The sequence below is a fragment of the Natrix helvetica genome, assembly GCF_964273705.1.
Source record: "Natrix helvetica genome assembly, chromosome: 4".
Taxonomy (NCBI): domain Eukaryota; kingdom Metazoa; phylum Chordata; class Lepidosauria; order Squamata; family Natricidae; genus Natrix; species Natrix helvetica.
In genome coordinates, this window is record NC_138550.1 from 118,002,484 (window position 1) to 118,023,661 (window position 21,178).

The 21,178-nt window shown below is 35.5% G+C and overlaps 1 protein-coding gene across 1 annotated transcript in view; it reads right to left on the minus strand.

Annotated features, from left to right (window-relative positions):
- ARHGAP28 (Rho GTPase activating protein 28) overlaps positions 1–21,178 on the minus strand; it is a 74,911-nt gene that overhangs the window by 15,580 nt on the left and 38,153 nt on the right. The window contains exons 2-9 of the mRNA XM_081952540.1: positions 14,236–14,438; positions 10,573–10,790; positions 9,201–9,288; positions 7,388–7,545; positions 5,729–5,894; positions 5,536–5,627; positions 4,476–4,553; positions 345–507 (exon numbers count right to left, since the gene is read on the minus strand). Of these exons, the coding sequence (XP_081808666.1) occupies positions 345–507; positions 4,476–4,553; positions 5,536–5,627; positions 5,729–5,894; positions 7,388–7,545; positions 9,201–9,288; positions 10,573–10,790; positions 14,236–14,438 (1,166 nt within the window). The remainder of the gene's footprint in view (positions 1–344; positions 508–4,475; positions 4,554–5,535; positions 5,628–5,728; positions 5,895–7,387; positions 7,546–9,200; positions 9,289–10,572; positions 10,791–14,235; positions 14,439–21,178) is intronic.

Below are 21,178 nucleotides of genomic sequence, written 5' to 3' on the forward strand. Positions count from 1 at the left end.
ATGGTCTACATTTTGAAAGAGTAACAATTAGACCTGAAAGATGGTACTTATAGATACAGCTAAAAAAATTCACTTTTCCCTCTCTTCATTTTTCCTTCTTATTATATGGCGTGCATGGCATATTCTATCCAACTATCCAGGCTTGTTACCTGAGCTGGAGGAGGCAATCACACAGATTTAATAAAAGTAAATCAGAAATGCCCCTAGGCAAAACAACAGGAGTTACGTATATTGACATAGATTTGCAGCTGACATGGAGTGAGGTAGACGTGGTTGCTGAAATTTAAAAAAATCTTTTAAATAAAAACAACTGATTTGTGAAACATTGAGTCCTCCCTACTTACTTTCTACTAATGTGATAAAAGCAGGCAAATATTCCACAGGGAAGAGAGGACTTGGTAGTTCTCGTACAAACATCTTCAGCAGTCCTGCGGCATCATTATTGCGTACTTGATCCCAGTCAAAAGTATCTTCATCAAATTTTGCTTCAATTTCTTGACGAAGAATCTACAGGATAAACAAATGTGACTAATGTTAAGCATGACCCCTGATAAAAGAAATTGTATTATATTTTATTGTTTCTAAACAACTCGATTAGATAGTATTTATCAATGAAGTTATTATTAAATTAATCTAATTACTTAATATAAAATTAATCAATTAAACTTATCAACTATCATACAATTTATAAAGTATATATAGTTTGCTCCTGGATTACATACAACACTTTAAAAACCATCTTATATAGTTTGAATATCAATATCAAACATATTTAAGTTTTTACAAATAATACTCAATTCAATTAGACTAAGTTGTACTTAAATTATATGTAGACTCAAGACTTTGCAATTTAACATTGAGCAGTGCAGCAGAATAATGAAATAGCCTCTTTTCTCACAGTATTTTCTAATGCTGAAGTAGTTATCACCGTAAATTACAAGTTAAGCAGAGCAATCCCACTGAGAAAGGAGAAGATGATATATAGCACAGAGAAAAATAAAACCAAAATCTGCCCTATGTCTGCATTATGGTGGATACCTCCCATGACAAATCCTTGTTGTTCTGGTAATGTTCATGAAGCAAGTAATATAAAAGATAATAAAGACATTTGAACTAATGGTACACTCTAAAATATATTATTTATCTTCTTAAGTTTGTGACCCCACACAATATCTAGATCAGTGATGGCGAACCTATGGCACGCGTGCCACAGGTGGCACGCAGAGCCATTTGTCAGGGCACGCGAGGCGCTGCCCTGCCAGCTGGCCAGCACGCATGTGCGCGCTGCCCTGCCAGCTAGCCAGCACGCATGTGCGCGCTGGCCAGCTGAGTTCACCATTTTTAAAAGCCATTTTTCGCCCTCCCCAGGCTCTAGAGGCTTTATAGGAACCTGGGGAGGGCGAAAAGAGCTTCCTCCGCTCCCCCGGAGGCTTCAGGGACCATCTGGAGGCTTCCCTGAAGCCTTCGGAACGCTTAAAACGACCCTCTGAGCAAACCGGAAATGAGGGCGAAAAAAGCATGTAAAAATGGGGGGCAAAGCGCCTTTTGTTTGCGCATGTGCACTGGGGGGTGTTGCGCATTGCATTATGGGTGCGGCACGCACACACACGACCCCACTGAACTCCCCCCACTTGTGGCACGCGAGCCAAAAAAGGTTTGCCATCGCTGATCTAGATAGTTTTGCACAGCTATTGCCTGTACTGAAACATGGCCCAGCTGGCACCAACCTTTTAGAGATACAAGTAGAAATTAAAGAACACAGAAGACTCTTTGAGTCTTTATTCAGCTGCTACATTCAAAGAACAATTTTAAACCAGAACCACATGTATTTCTTTAAGAAATGGGAATGCTTTAAGAAATGGAAATGTCAACATAATAAACAATGGCTTTGAATGGTTAAATCTGGATCAGCTTTAAAAATGTCCTTTTCTGTTTCCACTTTTTGGCTAACATTAAATGATTCAATAACTGAAATTAAAAGCATTACATTTTCATTTTTCCTTGTCATTTTTGGCTTTTCTTCTAATAGAGGGAAGTTTCACCTAATAAAAACATATCACGGTGGCTCAGAAGACAAATAAAGAAAACAAATAAGGCATCTTATAAACTGTACGAAATCTAATGCTGATAGTATTGTTCTTGATGCAACATATAATAGTTGGAACAGATAAAACATTGAATGTTTATGAAATGACAAGCTGGAAAAAAAAATCCAAGCTAAAGATACAGGATACTTCAGATTAATATGGAAAAGTGCTTGTAATGGATTTATTTTTTAGTTGTAGTCAAATTTCTTAGATCTGTATCCAGCCTCTCTTCAATGCAGAATGCGTAGCATTCACCTCACCTCTTTCTCGTCACAACAGCCCTGCGAGAGAGGCAAGAGTGACCAATCCAAAGTCACCCATTGAGTTTCCATGGCTAGAGGCCAATTTGAATTTGGTTTTCCTTCTCCTAGCTGAACACCACATTGCTTCTTACTGGTAATCTCAGCAAAATTAGCTCTTTATCCATAGGAAATCTGATACATGCATCAAAGAACAGGTAAGATAGAATTATGTATCTGAGACTATGGTAATGTAATAGGGCTATTAACTCTTGGGTTTTACGGATGCTTCTAAAAGAAAAAAATAGATAAGGTGACTTCCTTACACGTAGCATCAACTTATATTTTATTTTGAATAACCTCTCCCATAGTAATGGAATTTTGTGTTCTTTGAATTATACATTTGTTCTCTTGCATAAATTGAATATAATTGGCAAGGTTGACAGAAGTGCTTCCAAACTAAAGGCCTTGGTAAGATCTCTTTGGGGGACATTTTGTTTAGGTGGAAGAACTGTTCTGCCTAGTCTCTTTCTGCCTCTGTCTTTGCCTCTCTCTTCCTCTCCTTCACACCTACTCTTTTGCTGTATCACTTCAGCATGTTTATTTAATATTTAAAAGAGATGATATCACCCATCTTCAGGAAAGCTTGATGGGAGGGATAATGCATTATGCAGCAAAACAGTACACCAGATCTAGGTCAAAAATGCAAACATACATACTTAATCTTAAGTATTTTAAACAGTGAGCTTAAAGCAAGCAGATAACTGCCAGAGTGAATGATCATTGATAACACTATAGCAGCAAATACTGTAATGATTTAAGATAATTATTCACTTTATAAAAGATATTGAAATGCTATAATGTCTCTCTATCTACAAACTTCATAATCATGCAAGCCACTGTATTATCTGTGACAATCGATGGAAATAAAATTTGAATTTGGAAAAGTAGGATAGGAAGATTATTGACATTGGAACTTTGATATGGGGAAAGTTTTCTGAGAATGCCATGAACAGTCAAGAAAAAACAAATAAAAAATTTAGATCCAGAATTCTCATTAGAGATACAAATGAACAAGCTCAAGTTGTTCTCCTTTGGATACCTTATACAAAGACCCAGTTCTCTGGGGAAAAACATAATTCTGGGAAAGCAGAAGGAAAGAGAAAAGGGAATGACCAACAGCGAGGTGAATGGACTCAGTTATAGTGACAATAGAATTGAAAGATCTGAAAGACCAGGTTAGGGACATATCATCATGATAAAAGTTATGTGGTTACTAAGAGTCAATAATTACTTGATCTGCAGAAACAGGATGCTGGATAGAATATACCTATTTGCTATACTTCATTAACTTTCCTGTTGTTTTTACTCCATATTTAATACTCAATATGTTGTTTATAATCCATATTTAATACTCAATATGGATATGGGATGAGAGCCAATTTGATATAGTGGCTAAAACATAAGGCTAGAAACCAGAAGGCCTTCTTGGGCACAGAGTCAGAGATGTGAACTTGGTCCAATTACTTTCTCTCAGCCATAGGAAGGAGGCAATTGAAAAACCATTTCTCAAAAACCTTGCCAAGAAAACTGCAGGGACTTGTCTAGACAGTCTCTGAGAATTGAACATTACTGAAGAAAAGAAAAGAAAAGAAAAGAAAAGAAAAAGAAGGGGGCGGGGCTCTAAGGAATTGTTTTGAATCAATGCGGAAAGGTTACTTTGAGATGTACAAAGGCAGTTGCATGAGACAACCACAGAACCAGTTTACCACTGCTTTATAAAATTACAGTTGCAAATGAATTTTGTCTTGCATGCTTTGATGCATCTCTTTGAAACTGAATCCAAAGCTCTGCATTGATCTAGCATTCAACATTGTTTTTTTCCAACAATGTTTTGTTCACCAAACTGTGACATTTTGAGAACACTATTTATATATATATGGGTGGTATTCACTTACTTTCACTACCGGTTCGCAAATGTCAGTGCGCATGCACAGAGCGTCAAAAACGGGATGTGATGACATCTGGGCAGATGGGTGGAGCCTCCTGTATATGTATATGTATGTTCACAGAGAACTTGCACATAAATTATTTTCTCCCTACATCAATATCAAAGGTCTTTAATTCTGAAAGAAAAACAACTGATTACCTTCACCCTGCAAGCAGATCCAGGCACTCGAAGAATACCTTCTGTTTCCAGGCCAGTTTCCTCAAGTTTGAGCAATAGCTATGTCATAATAAACAAAGTAGTTTAATGCAATTTTTTAGTGCAGATATTTTTTTTAAAAATATAGAAAGAGACATTTTTACAACAATTGGTTCCTGTGAACATAAAACATTATGCCTAACCAAAATAATCTGTGTGATTAAGTAAACAGAACTAGTCCAAATCCCAAAGTGGTTTTTTAATTAGTTTTTAAATTCTGTCCACGGAGTGAGAAGCTTAAAGATAACAGATACCCTGAACTTTTGCCAGAACAAAAGTTTTACAAGAAATTAAAACTTTGTTGAAGGCTCTTTAGGCCTTCGTTAGGGCTCTTTAGGAAATAAAATAGTATTATATTCTTCTTGATAATAATAACAATAATCACACATCATTAAATTCTAATGTTATTCTTAGTAAGAAAATACAAGCAAAATAAAATCAAGAGGTAAAACTATTTTATTTGATTTTTATTTGATTTTTTCCTATTTTTATCATTTAATGAAGAGTCAGAAATATGAACTTTTGTACTCAGTGGTGACTATGTTATCTTTTCTAGAGCAGGGCCTCCCATTGGAATCTTCTAGAAGAGGGCTGTCAAGCTCCGGGCCCATGGGCTGGATGCCTCACATGCTGGCCACGCCCACACCTGGTTTAGCGAAGAAGGAAAGAAATCCCGATATGTCATGTGACACTGCCGTGACAATATGAGTTGACACCACTGATTTAAAAGACCTAGGATGTAGGTCCCAGAATTCCTAGCTATTCTGTGACCAAACTATGGGAATGCTTGGGATTATGATCCAAAATACATCGGTGGCTTCAGGATGAGGAAGCACAATATACACAGTGAACTATGACAGGTAATGATTTTACCTGAAGTTACAGCTTTCTGACTCGAAACATAAACAGAAATAAGCTTATCAACTGCCCTAAAACTATAAGATTAATGACTATTATTCTCTATGTATGCAGTGGTGATTAAGCTCTTTAAAATAGTACTCACTTTTTGAAAAATAAGGGGGACTTTAATTCCAGGAAACTTCTTTTGATCATTTTCCAAGAGTACTGCTAGTGGAACACCAAAAAGGCCATTTTCTTAAAGAAAAATTATTTAAAATATGAGATTTTAGCTAAGTAATGTTTTTCTGGTTACGAAAAACTTAAATATCTAATGTCATAACATTGTTTGTAACTACCTCGCCTTTTCATCCTTTCTGTCCGGTTCCTTTTCAATTCTATTCCTAAAGCGTCATAGACAGCAGTTAATTCAATCAGAGAGAGATAACGAATTTTCTTCATGTCCTCAGGAGACAAATCTCCAACTTCAGTTAATCCAAGACGACTTTTCCTAATTGTATATTTCTGTAATAGATTTTAAATAATTATTTAACATTGAAAACATTATTAAGTTTGCATGCATGCATATAGTATTTCATTCTTAAGTATATTTTTACAAAAATGCAAGTGAATCAAGTTATAAATCATTCTCTTAAGAAGAGTACAGATTACAATCCTCAGTCTATAGATGGCATAGTAAGTTTCCCCTAATGTTCTAGGAATTTAGGGGTGGGAGCAATATTAAACAAACTGTATCTGAATCCTTGCCTTGTTAAATGCATATGTATAGAAGACTTACAAGTAGCAAGGAACCCTTTCACTCTCCAAATTCCAAATTCCCAAATTCATTTAGAATTACTTTTTATTTATGAATAATTACTGTATGTAATTATTGTTATAAGATTAAATTTATTTTAGGTTTAGGGAAATTATTATATATTTAACTGCATCACTATAGCAATTATCAGCAAATCTTCCTGTGAAGGATAAGCCTAATAGAGAAGGGCAAATAAATTATAAACAGTGTTTTCAAACAAAGATCATGTATCTGTACAAATTCAAGCATTTATAGACAGTACACCTATACAGCAGGCCAATGCTGTATAGGTCTAATATAAAAATATTATTTCAGAATTATTCGTACAATAGAAGAAGGGAGACCAATGTCACCCTTCTTCTATTGTACGGGTAATTCTGAAATAATATTTTTATCCAACATGAAATATTAAGAGTCAATATTTATTGTTTTTTAATATTTATGAATTTATTCAAAACATCTTGATAATATAGCTCTCAACACTTTCTGTGGTAAATTATGTAATTATAGAGGGGGAAAAAACCTGATATAATTATTTTATTTATTCACTTATACAAAATGCAGTTTTATAATAATTAGTTTTTTTAACACTGAGATTTTTCCCTTTCTATATTTTTGCTAATTATTATATTGTTATGGAACTCTTGAAGCAGCACTTCTTCAATTTCTGGCAGGGGGAGAACCCTCTAAACCTTGGGATCTTAAAACCTTGTGTGTTCTTCTGAACTTTCCCAACAGATTCTGGAACTCGTGAAAAATTTGCTTGAGTTCAGGAGGAGAGTTAAAGAAATTTTATTGAGTTCTGTGCTCCTTTTAAAACTTTTGATGGACAGAACAAATAGGCTTTGTATACCAAATTTGTAGCACTTTTGACTAATTTGAATATAGCATGTGGCTGTTTATTGGGCATTTTTAATAAAATTTTGTTATGGCAGTGAAATTTCTCTTGACTTTCATTACGATTAAAGCCTGTCAAAGACTTTTTCTTTCAATATGGGTATTCTGTGAATAATTTCAGCAAGATACCTTATTTCTTAGTTATTCATTTCAGAGTAATAGCACTTGTTTAGAAAACAAACTAGTTTTCCTCCCCCACACCCAAATCTCCAACGTCAAGGTAACATATTTTAAGATAGCCATTATACTTGAAAGAAATGCAGGCATGATATAAAGTACATAAATTTGAGGACCTTAAACTTACAGGTAATGCAGAATCGTCCTTTTTTAACCTTTGACTTTTTTGACATTCTCTGTGTTTTGGAGGCACCGTGATTGATTCTGAGAAGGAAATTTCAAGGGAAAGCTCCTCTTTCTCCAACTGGCTGCCTTTATTCAGTTCATATTCCATACAGTCACTAGCTGAAATCAAGGGACAATTTTCACGAATGCTGTATTGTCCATGGAAAAATAACATACTCAAAGGCTGGAGAAACTAATTCCAGAGCATTAACCATATATTTCTGTTTGTTTATAGTAATAACTACATGGCAATTCATGAAAGAATTATGAAGATATTTGTTATCCATTTATTCCACCTCAGTTCCTGAACTGAGGTTCAGGGCTCAGAAATGAGGAACCTAAAGTAGATTTGTATATGGAATGAATATATATATAATGTTTTTTTCCCCTTCCCATTTTGATCTAAAGGGGGTTTAATCAGGTGCAGACAATATGATGCTCAAGCCCTGGTTTAGTTTCTGCCAAAAAGGGTTTAAAAATTGAAACAATATATGAAATTCTTTTAATATACATTATGACAGTTTTTATACAGATTAATGAGTAAACAGAAGCATTCCCCACAGATTTCATCCATGCAAAAAACCTTTGATTTTGATTTTGCTGATTAGATAGGTTTGTAGCTATAGAAATGGCTAGTACCGTATATACTGTGGTGTAAATCTAAAAAATTCAGGTTGCAATGTTATTATCTTCTATTGTGCTAAATAAAGTTGAGAGTCAATGCCTTTTTTCTCCCCTCCTCCAGTTTTCTATTACACAGCGCGGGCTGTGATGGGGAGTACGAGGTACTCCCACGTAACACCTCTCCTGCGCGAGCTGCACTGGCTGCCTGTGGTTTTCCGGGTGCGTTTCAAGGTGCTGATTACCATCTTTAAAGCGCTCCATGGCACGGGACCTAGTTACTTGCGGGATCGCATCCTCCCACATACATCCCTGCGGCCAATACGCTCACACAGGGAGGGACTTCTCCTGGTGCCGTCCACTAGGCAATGCCAGCGGGCAACACCGAGGAGTAGGGCCTTCTCTGTGATGGGCCCAACCCTCTGGAATGACCTCCCCCCCCGGCATTAGAACCACTTCTGACCTCCGCTCCTTCCGGCAAAAACTGAAGACCCACCTGTTCCGATTAGCAGGCCTGGCATAATTCAACTGTCCCTCCTGGCAAATGTATTATATCTGGTTATTTTAGGGGCTTTTTAATTTACTGTATTTGTTTTTAGGGGTTTGAATTTATTTTATATCTGCTTTGTACAGTTCTTTTAACTACATTTTAACCTCCTCCATGTCAATTGTCAACTGTACATATTTAATTTAATTTTATTGTATCCTGTTATATTTTGTATGAACTGTACACCGCCCCGAGTCCCTTGCGGGAGAGGGGGCGGTCTAGAAGCATTAAATATTATTATTATTATTATTATTATTATTATTATTATTATTATTATTATTATTTTAAATGTCTCTTTGTATTTTATATGTTGATAAACTAATAAAAATGTATTATAAAAAAATTCTGGGGTCAGAAAGAATAGCATACAATTAAGTAGACTAGTAAATCTAGGACAAAATCAGATACATAATTAGTCATAAGTCCTATGGGGATAAAAGAGATTTATTCTGAAGTAATAATAGGAGTTCTGCATTAAAATTACAATACAATACAATACAATAGTTTAATACAAATTAAACAGGGTATTGCCATCAACGATCAAATTATTTCCCAGATTTTAAAAAAGCCCCCCCCCCCCAAATGTTATCTATTAGTAGATACTCACAGCTAACCATTTTCCAATCTGGATTCTGCACAGAAAAATCAATACCATTGGTTGTGACAGGTAACACTGATATAGTCTCAAATGTAGGCTGGAAAACAAGAAAACATTAGAATAATTTATCTCTGATACAAATCTGTAATTTCAAAGATACAATTTATTGACTTTAATTAGCATTACTCAATTATTATTTCTTCATAGTGTACAAATTAAATTGTAATTAAAATAAAATTATAGTTCATTTAAAACAAAAAGGGGAAAAGAAAACCACATAGAATTCCACAGAATTATACCACAATTACCTAAAAGTATGAATAGAAATAATTAGTTTTTTTATTATATTTTTATTAAATTTTAATTTAATATTAAAATAAAACATCTTATTAAATTATGAAATTAATTTGTATTTTTATTAAAAAAATAATTCACACTGATTGAAATAAAGTAGTTCAGTATGTCTCCTCCCATTTGCTTGGCTACAGTATTATCAAGGTGAAATGTATGATTTCAAGCTGCGCGTATCATATAACTAAAATTATACAATGACAATTGGAAATAAAATGATCTATTAATGAACAGGATAGAAAACAAAATATTGATAACAGGGTGAGTTCCTGTGTACTGATATCACTGATGGTAAAACTGCCTTAAATATCACAAGTTTTTAACTGACAGAGCTGTGGGCAAAGGAAGTTTTGATATTGTATTTCATAGAAAGGCATTTTATTTTCAATAATAACACATTTTCAAATGTGATTTTTTTTCAAACAATCATTAAGTTCTATACATAAAATACTTCAGTGAAGATATATTGAAAGAATAAGTACACTTCTATTGCAAAACATCTACCTTATATATAAACAAATGTTATAGTCATAATATTTTTTGGGTAACACTAACCAATAATTTTAGGGAAAAAAAATGAGGTGGCCAAAGTAATTTTATACACATTTGTACTTGAAAATACTGTATTCCTTTTTACAAACTTTAAATGAGGTTTAATGTCACATAATTTCTGCATGGAAACACATAAAAGTTAATTAGATAAATCATAGAATTTTTTAATCCTTATTTTGCAAGTTTGGAGCTCTTATAGGAACAAAAATTGACTTGAACTTATGAACAATATCTGGTGGAAGTTTTAAAGAAGAGCACAGTTCCTATGTATCATGATCCCATTCAAGAGCAGAATGTATAAAACAAAAAGGCAAGCAGAAACTACTTTTTGATAGGCCTACCTAAACATTTTCTCAGCATTTGGGTACAGAGTATTATAGCAATTTACAGTGAAACTCCAGAGAGTAATCAACCAGTAACCAAAATAATAAAAAAATACATTTCAAAAATGTCTAAAGCATTAAAATAGTTCACTTACAGAGGAACTATGAATACCAAAGATATCACGCACATCTCTGATTGTGTGTTTATTTTTCTTTCTCATGGTCTGAGAATATGTGGTATATCTCTTTTGCACTGCAGCTGCTTGAGTTCGGGTCAATGTTGATAGCAATGCTTCTCCATTGCCTTCTTCAGATTCTGATATTAATGTAGACAGGCCAACATCTTGCAACCATTCAGCTTCTAGTTCACCTTCTATAGAGGAGCAGATATTATAGAAAGCAAGCTGGATTAGTCAATGGTAGCAAAATATAACGGAATGCGGTCACACCGTTTTTGACTAACAAATTTTGTTAAAAGGCATATTTTTTAATTAATTGATAAAATACTTCTAATCTGTTTTACGTGTAAACTGTATCTGCACGACCAACTTGTTTATACTCCTTACCCCTCATATCACCGTAGTTTAAATCTTCTATCAGTCTAGCGATTCTAAGAATTTGATGAAGTGAAGTCCGGCTTCACTGGACCTCACTTCATCATATCTTTTAATCTATTAGTCCAAAAAGATAAGTCCAGAGTCAGATTAGCATTAGGAATATGATGAAAGGACAAGAAGATTGTCACCACAAAATTCCTTCCTCGTCTGATCATCTGATTCTAAAATGTTGATAGGGAGATAACCAGCAAGATCTACAACAAAATACTGTGATGTAAACCGATGTTATTCAAGTCCAACAAATATGACCCTTTCAACACTATTTTAGTATTTTTTTTCATTCTTCTTTCCTCACCTGATCTAATTGCTAAGCAGTGTGACATAACCACCAATCATGCTCACCTCTGTAGGGCTAGGTTCTATGTGATTACAATTTCTTTTAATAAGGATCTTTGTTAAAATATACTTCTGAAAACAGCTTTGTATGAGCAGGCAGACACAGAATCTGTAGAACAATGCAATTTTAGTAGAAATATTTTGGAAAACTTGAAAGAACAAATTTGGAAAAGAGAGTGGGGAAGGGAGGACATATTTTTGAGATGTCTAAATACAAAATGCTTTGCTATTGGGAATAAATCAGGGAAACCTTTCTGCGCAATCATACTGACCTAAGCAAAATATATCTGTCTATATCCTTGAAACAGGCTTATATGTCATCTTGCAGACAAGTTATTTCATCTTTTAAAAATAATTGGCTGAAAATACTGGTATTTGACATTTTAGGGTCAAGAGTTGCACAGTGATCTAATTTTGAAGAGGAAAATATGATTTGGAGTATGAAGGGGCACACACACAGCTTCTGTTTGTAACTCCTTAAACCAAAGTGTCTGAGGCCCCAACTTCTTGATCTTTGGAAGGCTGTCAACGCCTGGTCCCCAAGTGTTAGGAGTAAGATGTTAGGAGACTACAATATATGTGACTCTATCTTGTGAATTTGTTTCTTTTTATTATTTTTAACTATGTTTGGTTGTAGAGCTCTTTTTACATATTGGATTATTGCAATGTGCTTTACATGAGGCTGCTCTTTAAGAGACCATCCAAAAGTCTAGAATGTAGTGGCATTTGCACTTGGCATGCTAATGTTACACCATTATTGAATGAGCTGAAATGGCATCAACTTTCATGAGCTGAAAATCACTCCATCAAATGAAATGAAATTTAATATTTTATGGATAATTTTATATCTTCTGAGACAGGGTTTCCAGAAAGAGAATGAGTATGTAGGTAATAGAGAAATTGTATTAGTGAAGAGCTACTGTACTGGCGCAATGCCACAATTACAGCTTCCAGGTAGATGCCAAGGCAGCCCACATAGAGCATGCTGTAGTTATTACTACAAAAAATGACAAGGGCTGAGTTGGGAGTATATGTTGTATTCAGGTGGGGAAGAAAACAAAACAATGAGCGATCCAAGGCATGGACATTTATTTTATTTATGCATTGAATTTATTTGATGCCTATCTTGTAGTGAAGGACTTTGGGTAGCTTCCAGCCTTAAAATCCTAACAAATAAGTATCTTTAAAAGAATAAAAGTAGAAATAATGGGAACGTAAGGAAAACTTCAGAAATTATTTTGATGTTTAGATCCAATCTTGAGGAAAAAAGAGGCAGAAATTTGATGCTGCAGTATAAATATGGTTTTACTTTCGATTAGCTCTGGAAGAATGCTGCCTCATGATTTTATCAACACAATTTTAATAAAGCTGCATAACTGATTCATTACCTTTGTCCCCCAAGACTCAAGAAACTTTATGCTTGGAAGACACAACTGGGGCTATAATTCATTTCCACGATTCCATGGCAATATTTAACCTCTAGGTCTTCATACAGATCTTTTCTCTCCCCCACACTTTCCCCACTTATTAAATAAATGAAGAAGCTCTGGGGTTTTTTCTTTAATAAATGCTAGATGCAATCCATTCAGAGCAAAGGGCTTCATAGCTGTGGCGTTATCCTACTTGTCAAGAAATAAGCATTTTGAGAACTGTTTAGAGACTGCAGGGAAAAAAAATCTTTGTAGAAGAATTAAAAACGTGCTCGTCTTCAGAGTATTTCTCCTATTTAAAATCAATGAGACCTAGAGTGTTAACTAAATTATGAATAAAATTTTGAATATATAAGCCTTTAGCACAAAGGAAAAATAATGGATCTCTGTTTATTTGCTGTTTTTATCACTCCAGCTGAGCCCCAGCTACTTGAAATGTGCACAACAGGGCACATTTTTGAAAGTATTTATCTTGTGTGGCTATAGGGAAGACATTTCGGTGCTCACCGAAATGCCCTTCATGGAAACAAACTTTATATCAATCTCTTGCTATGAAAAAGCAAATATCTTTGAATAATATTGTCCTAAATAGGGGGTGTAATGGGTCAGCGGTTAAAGATACTAAGTTTGTCAAAGATGACAATCCAGGTTTAAGACCCAAGCACTGCACAACAGTTGGCTGTCCCATATTAATTCTGATTATTCTATGATGTACTCACACATTCAAACCTAAATCCCCAACCTTTTGGGCACCTGGGACCGATTCTGTGGAGAGAGATTTTTCTTTGGACCAGACGGGGCGTGGTTTCGTGTGCTGCCTGCATCCCACGGATGGAGCTTCACTTGTTTGCACAGCCCAGTTTCTGGTATGCTGTGGACTGGTGCCAGTCCACGGACCCGAGGTTGGGGACCCCTGACTTAAATGAATTAATTAAATCAGGGACCAATGTTTCACACTGATCCACTGTATGGTGAATGATTATTTAATGCAATAAAATGAAAAAAGGAACAAACTTTGAGTAGATGTTTATCCAAACTTTCCATATATTCAAAAGGAGACAAATACCATTTCCAAAAATTGTGGCTGGTAAAAATCATACCACGAACTTCTGAATTTGACTCTCTTTTTGTATAATTTTACAGGGAACTATTAGTCAATTAATCATGGAATTCATCCTGCAGTTATACTTATTTTTATCCTTTAATGTTATCCAGGAATTCATTTTCCCCCTCAGTTTTCTGATACACTTCAATGTTTTTCATGCAAAACTTCATTCTAAAATTAATAGAATTTAAAACCTTGGAAATATTATTATCCAATATAGCTATGCAGTGTTTCTGATTCAGTTCTCAAACATAAATGAGCATTTATTACCCCAGCACCTTTTTGGAATAAAAAGAAGGATCAAGGAAGATCAGAAATGTTTATTCATACCATCAGGAGGTTTGACCTCTAACAGATTTTGCTCATCTTGCCTGTCTTCTGTGCTCTCCTTGATGTTTTCTACCTCACACCAGAAATCTTCCATGGAAGTGCTATCAACAGACGCTTGTGAATTGGAACGGCTGTACACAGGAGAGCGCAATGATTCATTGGAGAGCATTCTGCTAATTCGTTGGCAACGAGGGAGAGATTTCCTGAAACAAAACAAAAATAAAGATCAGGAGAATAATGAAGAAATGATCTTATACTATTCACCTAAGGGGAAGATTTTTGAATATTTACACTCAATTAGCCAAGCTGTTAATTTTTGTTCTCTGCACATGTAAAAGTGAGTTTTCAATAAAACTCAGGATCTCTATCATTCATTCAAACTTCCCCACTGTTTGTGCTCACTGAACTGTTTGTGGTCATATCCTTCTGACTCTTTAAAGCAAAGAAAACCTGAAGTAAAATCGTAAACAAAGTTATGCGGTTTTCAGTTAGCAACTGCTTCACTTAATGACCGACTTATAGGAATCAAATGTGATTGCCACATGAGGACTACCTGAACTGTGTTTTATGTCAAGTCAAAATATAGTAGAAAATCATGTTTATGTTATATGATAATGTGCCATAAGTTTTGACAGCACGATCTGGGAAATATTAATGGTTGCAAAAATGGAACTCATGATTAAGTTTGTAGTAGTTTGTCCCCCAGTGCTTTAAATAATGATATTCCCGATAATAAAGAAAAGAAGACAGTAAAGCACATGTTCTGTTTACACACACACACACACACACACACACGGAGGAGAGAGGGAGGAGGGGAGAGAGAAAGTCATATTTTTCCAGTACTACATTATAAAGAGTTATAATTATTTTAATAATCAAGAGAAAAACTGTCTCCATATTGCAAGTATGATTTTGTTAACAATGCATTACAATAAATTGTCTTTTTTCCAAGTAACTTGTGTCCAACAATGCTTTATTGTCAAGATTGAAAGTTTAAGGATATAGAGAGAAATCAAATTGTATGAAAGGAAAAATCAAAATGGCAAGTTTTTGTAAGAGAAAGTTTTATACAAGGCAGTGGAAAAGAATGTTCCACATAACTCTGTGATGTGCAAATAAACAATAGTGAAATGATTCTAACCAAATGTACCTTTTAAGCATCTGTCAATGATAAGATATAATTCAGAATTTTAAAGCATATGGTATAGTTTGCAAAAGACAGTAACATTTTTTGGTTTTATGGAGTAATATTTTTATAGACGAAAAAATAGTAGTTGTAGGCAAATGCAAATATTTCATATACATTAGGACAGTTACTGCTTTGAAATAGATAAGATATAAAACAAATATGATTAAGAATATTTAAATGACTTGCCATTCTAAGGGCAAGTCATTTAAATGACTTGAAATTAAATGGGTTCCATCTTTGGTTATTGGTTTGGTTATTGGTACTGCATGAAAAGCAAGGGACTAAAGTAATTATAAAGTCTGTACTATGATTTTTAAAAGAGACTAAATCTATGTACATTTATCTCTAGAGTTGTCATTCCTGTCCTACTACATGAACAGATGCAGTCTACTTTTTAAAAACATCACATAAGACTTAATTTCAGAAAGTACACATAATTGCTGCTGTATAAAGTTGGACGGCTGTTGCATGAAATCTGCATATTTGAATGCTATTAGACTGAAGTAAGCATTGGTCTTAATCACAAAGCAACCATGATTATATCAATTAAGTGCTTTATTTCATGATGGCACTGCTTGCCTACTAAGATGAAGAAGCAATGCAATTTGTCCTAATTTATTTAATTTATTTTTTATATCCTATCACAATCCCAAAGAATTACAAAATTCCACGTAGGACTCTTCAGATTTTAGTTACACCTTGGGTACAATTGCCTGCAAGTGGGAGAATAAGCAAAATCTTTACATAAACCATATAAAGAAATTAAGAAGTTAAAGCTGAATAATAGCATAAACCTGGAAAGTAGGAAGTAGTAACAGGGCCAAGTCAGTGCCATGGCCCTGTAGAAATAGGAAGCCTAATGCCATGGTAAGTGCCACAGTAGAAATTAGAAATGGGAAGCAGTAGGAGAGGACTTAGAATGACAAATTATTTTGAGGCACATGCATCTCCAACCTACACTTTGCTTACATGCAAGAGTAAGCAAAATATAGGTAAATTATCCTACCACAGCTTCTAGCTTCTATTTGTATATACGGTATATATTTGTTGACTTACAAAACCTTGCAGTCATTAAAATGTAAAATTATTTTTTTGCATGCATTATTGGGGATATGAGGAAACAAGCGGATACCATGATATTGTCTTCTTCTGCCAACAAGTCAAAAACTTTATAGAAAATTTAGAAATAATTATTAACTACTAGTTATAAAAAATAGCTACGTGTTAGTTAACGAATTTCCCTACATAATTTCTTACGGAGACTAAAAAACTATAAAATATAAATCTAAAATAGTGTTGTGTGAACAATTTCTTCTGTACATATGAAGCACTTCAGAAAGGATTGGATAATAACAATGACAGAGACAACATAGCTGTTCGTTTCATATTATCTTAAGTACAAACATTTTTAGATTTTTAAGTTTGGGCAAGATGTATTTATTACATGTAACAGTTAAGAAAATAAAGTCATTATAAATTATGAAAAGTTGCACAAGACAGCAGCTTTCCAAGCTGTATTATTTTTGGAGCACTCTTTCATGTAATCGGTTTCATGTTGTAGAGGCATCTGAGGACTGAAGAGAAGATAGAGGAACAAAATGGTTTGCTTGGATTAGATGGACTGTTCATCACTGTCAGGAAATTAAAACATTCCTGTCTCTCAGAGAAAGGGCCACTAACCATGATCTTTGCCCTCATCTAGTCCCATTACTTTGTTAGCATAACCACCATATAAGGAAAAAAAGAGTTTGTGATTTCAACAGCAGGCTTTTCGTTTTATTATGATACCATGTAAGAAACAAATACAAAACCGATTGTGTCACACTTATAGCATTTAACTCATTTGTGTTGTTTAAAAGGACATTCACAGCTGTTCAGACCAAATAAGCAAGAAACATCTAAGACATGAATGGAGTATATGTAGTGTTTAATTTTGTGATTATATTGCTTTCTAGTATTTGCATCTTATAGGAACATAAATGTATGAAACACACTGAGGTCTTCAAGACTTCCTTGTACAAAATGCATATTTAGTATGCATCAGAAGTGGGCTGCAAATCCAGGCGCTACCGATTCGCATATGCATATGTGGAACGCTTCTGCGCATGCACAGAAGCATCCGGGTAGCTGGGTGGAGCCTCCCACCACCGCCACTATTGGTTTGCTGGATCTGGGCCAAACCAGGAGTAACCCACCTCTGTTGTGCATGTTATATTGCAGTATGGACTGAAGTTTATATTATATTCATGGGGAAATAACCTACTAGCCAACTTGGAAATTGGTATTCTGTGATTGGTTGCACCCATTGCGACAATCATTATGTGAAAATGTTTGGGTTGTCTTTTTGTCTATGCATTCCCAGGGTCCATGCAGCAGAAGCAATATGCAGATAAATTCCAATCAATCAATCAATCAAAATCAAAAAATCATGAGCTTTAAGTGGCATTCCATTTCAATTAGTGACGGAATACTGGAGACAGCAAAGAAAACAAACAAATGGTTCATCAAACAATCCAGATTTCTCACTCAAGGCACAAATGGCAGGTCCATCCTACTTCCAACACATTATACAAAGCCCTAGCAGAATAATTCAATTACAGTGGCAATGATTGTTGGAAGACCTGAAAGGCCAGGTTAAGGACAGAAAATCTATGTGGTTCCTAAGAGTCAACAATGACTTGATGGTACATAACATTTCAAATTAGCTGGATGAGAAAATATTGCATGCAATACAGTACACAATTTAAAAAGCAGTGTTATCCATCAGTGTTATCCTGTGTGCTCAGTTGAAAGGTTTTATTAGTCAATTCTTCTTTCCGAAAGGGCTCACATATTGAATTTTGAAATATTAAGCATTCTGGATGCAATTTGCTATTACCCAGAGGAGCATTTTTTTTCCGGCTTTAACAAGAATCATGAAATAGAAACATATTCTAAATGTAATTCTTCCAAATTCTAATGCTTTTGTATAGCTCTATTAGCATATAGACCATGTAATATCAAAGTATCAGGAAGGAAAGGTGACCCAAGGAGGTATTTTCAAGTATGAAGAATACATTTTCTTGTGGTGTCATGATTGGTTTTCTGTCTCTTTTTTGATAGGTCTTTAGTTTGCTAGGATACATTTACAGATAGGGAACTACTTGGGATTGTTCATTTAGCAAACATTCAACAGTAGGACAAGCCCTGAACAAAGAGATTCAACAATTCATACCCAAAATTCCAACTATTGCAGGCCTCCCACAGTTGTGATCAAAATTCAAGCACTAGGCAACCCTGCCATACTTGGGAGCATTTCAACTCCACTTAGCTCCCCATCTATGCCTTTTGGCTCCTTACTGTCCTGCACTCTGCCACCCTAGATGACCTTCACCGTCTTCTTGCTCCCGCCAGGCATGCCTAGCAACATTGATGGGCTGGCCTGGGGCTGGATTTTGCTGCAGTGCAGGAGCTGCTTTTGTAGCCCTAGAGGCACAGTGCATCAAAATAACCCTTTGCTCCTCACTTCTGGTCCAGGCTTGGGCTATCTTCATGTTGCGGGAAAAAACCCCAAAACATCCCTTTGCAAGGAGCTCCTGGCAGGATGAGGTTTTGGTTCCATAAAGGGTAGGCGGGGCAAAGCACTCCCATATCTGAGAGTTATATGGCTTTTTGATGCACTGTATGGTCGCAACCTTTTTCGAAAGGGCATTTTGGTGCATTACAGCTCTGAGTTGCTTTTGGCTTTTGTTTACACAGCTAAAGCTCTGTTCCTTTTATCCGCACCGCTATTTTGAAAGAAACAGCCTATCTGTTCTAATGTTCTATGACAACAATGCTAACATAATAGTTACCTAGTATGTTATACGGCCACAATTTCTGGTTTGCAAAAATTCAAACAAATAGTAGATGGCGGTGAAGACTTACATCTTGTAGTCAGCCCAGATATAGCAGTCTTCATAAAATCTTCATTGGTTGACTAATTTTTATCTGATCAAAACAATCTGAACAAAAATACATTCTGTTCTTGTTATGATATATACACACATTAAAAAAACATTTTAAAAACACATTTGGTTTTGAAAAGGATGCCTTGAATGCATTGGAAAATTCTTATCATACACACAGCTATCAAGCTATTTCATTTTGCAATAAGCACTGTTAGGCAATTCACAGAAAAAAGAAAAAACTAGAAAGCCAAACAAAATTAAAAGCAGGAAAAAATAAAAATGAAATGAAAGTTTGTTCACACCCAAACAATTTGTCAGATTACTCCATAATTTCCTGTCATAGTAATCAAGTGTTGTTCCATCACATCAATGCACCATTTCATATATTCCCTTTTGTTCTTTAAACTTCTCAACTTCCTCCTTTTGAGGCTCTCATCAACTCCATTAACCACAACTTTCCATTCTTCTTAACCCTATTCAGTCTTCATTCAGGAATTTATTTCAATTGTTACTGAATCACCTTATATCATCAGACTATCTTAACATCCATCCATCCATCATCCATTTATTCTGCTTAAAACATTTATATAGCTGCCCATCTTTTATCCAACTTTCTTGGGCTCCCAATCAAAGATTAAAAAACATAAAATCATTTTTTTAAAAAACTATAAAATGCAATCAGTTAAAACATAAAACATTCAAAACAACAAAAACCTGGCGCTAATGCATGCTAAAATACCGTTATCTAATCTTCTAATGCTTGGGGAGAAAGTCAGGTCTTTAAGGCCTTACAGAAGGCTAAAAAGGTAGAGGTCTGCTGAACTTCAGAGGGCAAAGATGATTCCATAGGGCAGTTGCTGCCACGGAAAAGGCATGGTTCCTAGTTCCTATTAGATGATACCAGTGGTGGGATTCAAAATTTTTACTACTGGTTCTGTAGCAGTGACGTGCGGTCATTGGAGGCAGGGGAGGCAGAGCCTCACCTCTCTTCATGGAATAATAGTATATAATATTATAATATATATATATATATATATATATATATATATATATATATATATATATATATATATATATATATATATATATATATATATATATATATATAATATTATAATATATATATATATATATATATATATATATATATATATATATATATATATATATATATATATATATATATATATATATATATATATATATATATATATATATATAATATTATATACATCCGTCCGGCCGTGCCCGGGAGCTGCGGAGGCAGAAATGTTGTCGGCGCTTCCGGATGACGAACCCACTCGCTTGCTTTCATCATCGGGAGGCCGACAACATTTCTGCCTCCGCAGCTCCTGGGCGCGGCCGGACGGAGGTAGCCAGAATGGCGCCGAGGCAGTCCGGTGGACGAGTGACCAAAGATCTCGCTGCCTCGCTCGCTCGCTCGTTCGCCCGCCGGACTGCTTCGGCGCCATTCTGGTTACCTCCGTCCATCCGCGCCCGGGAGCTGTGGAGGCAGAAATGTTGTCGGCGCCTCCAGATGACGAACCAGTCGCTTGCTTTCGTCATCGGGAGGCCGATAACATTTCTGCCTCCGCAGCTCCCGGGCGCGGATGGACGAGGGAGCCAGAATGGCGCCGAAGCAGTCCGGCGAGCGAGCGACGCAGCCTGATCTCCGGTCGCTTCCAGAGCCGGAGCGGGATGGAGCAGCCACCGCCTTGGAAGTGAGTCGCATGGACGGAGCTTTGGGGCTGAGGAGAGAGGCAGGGACGAAGGGAGTGGGGGGAGAGGAGCCGCCCCCCTCACCCCCCAGGCAATGGGGAAAGCT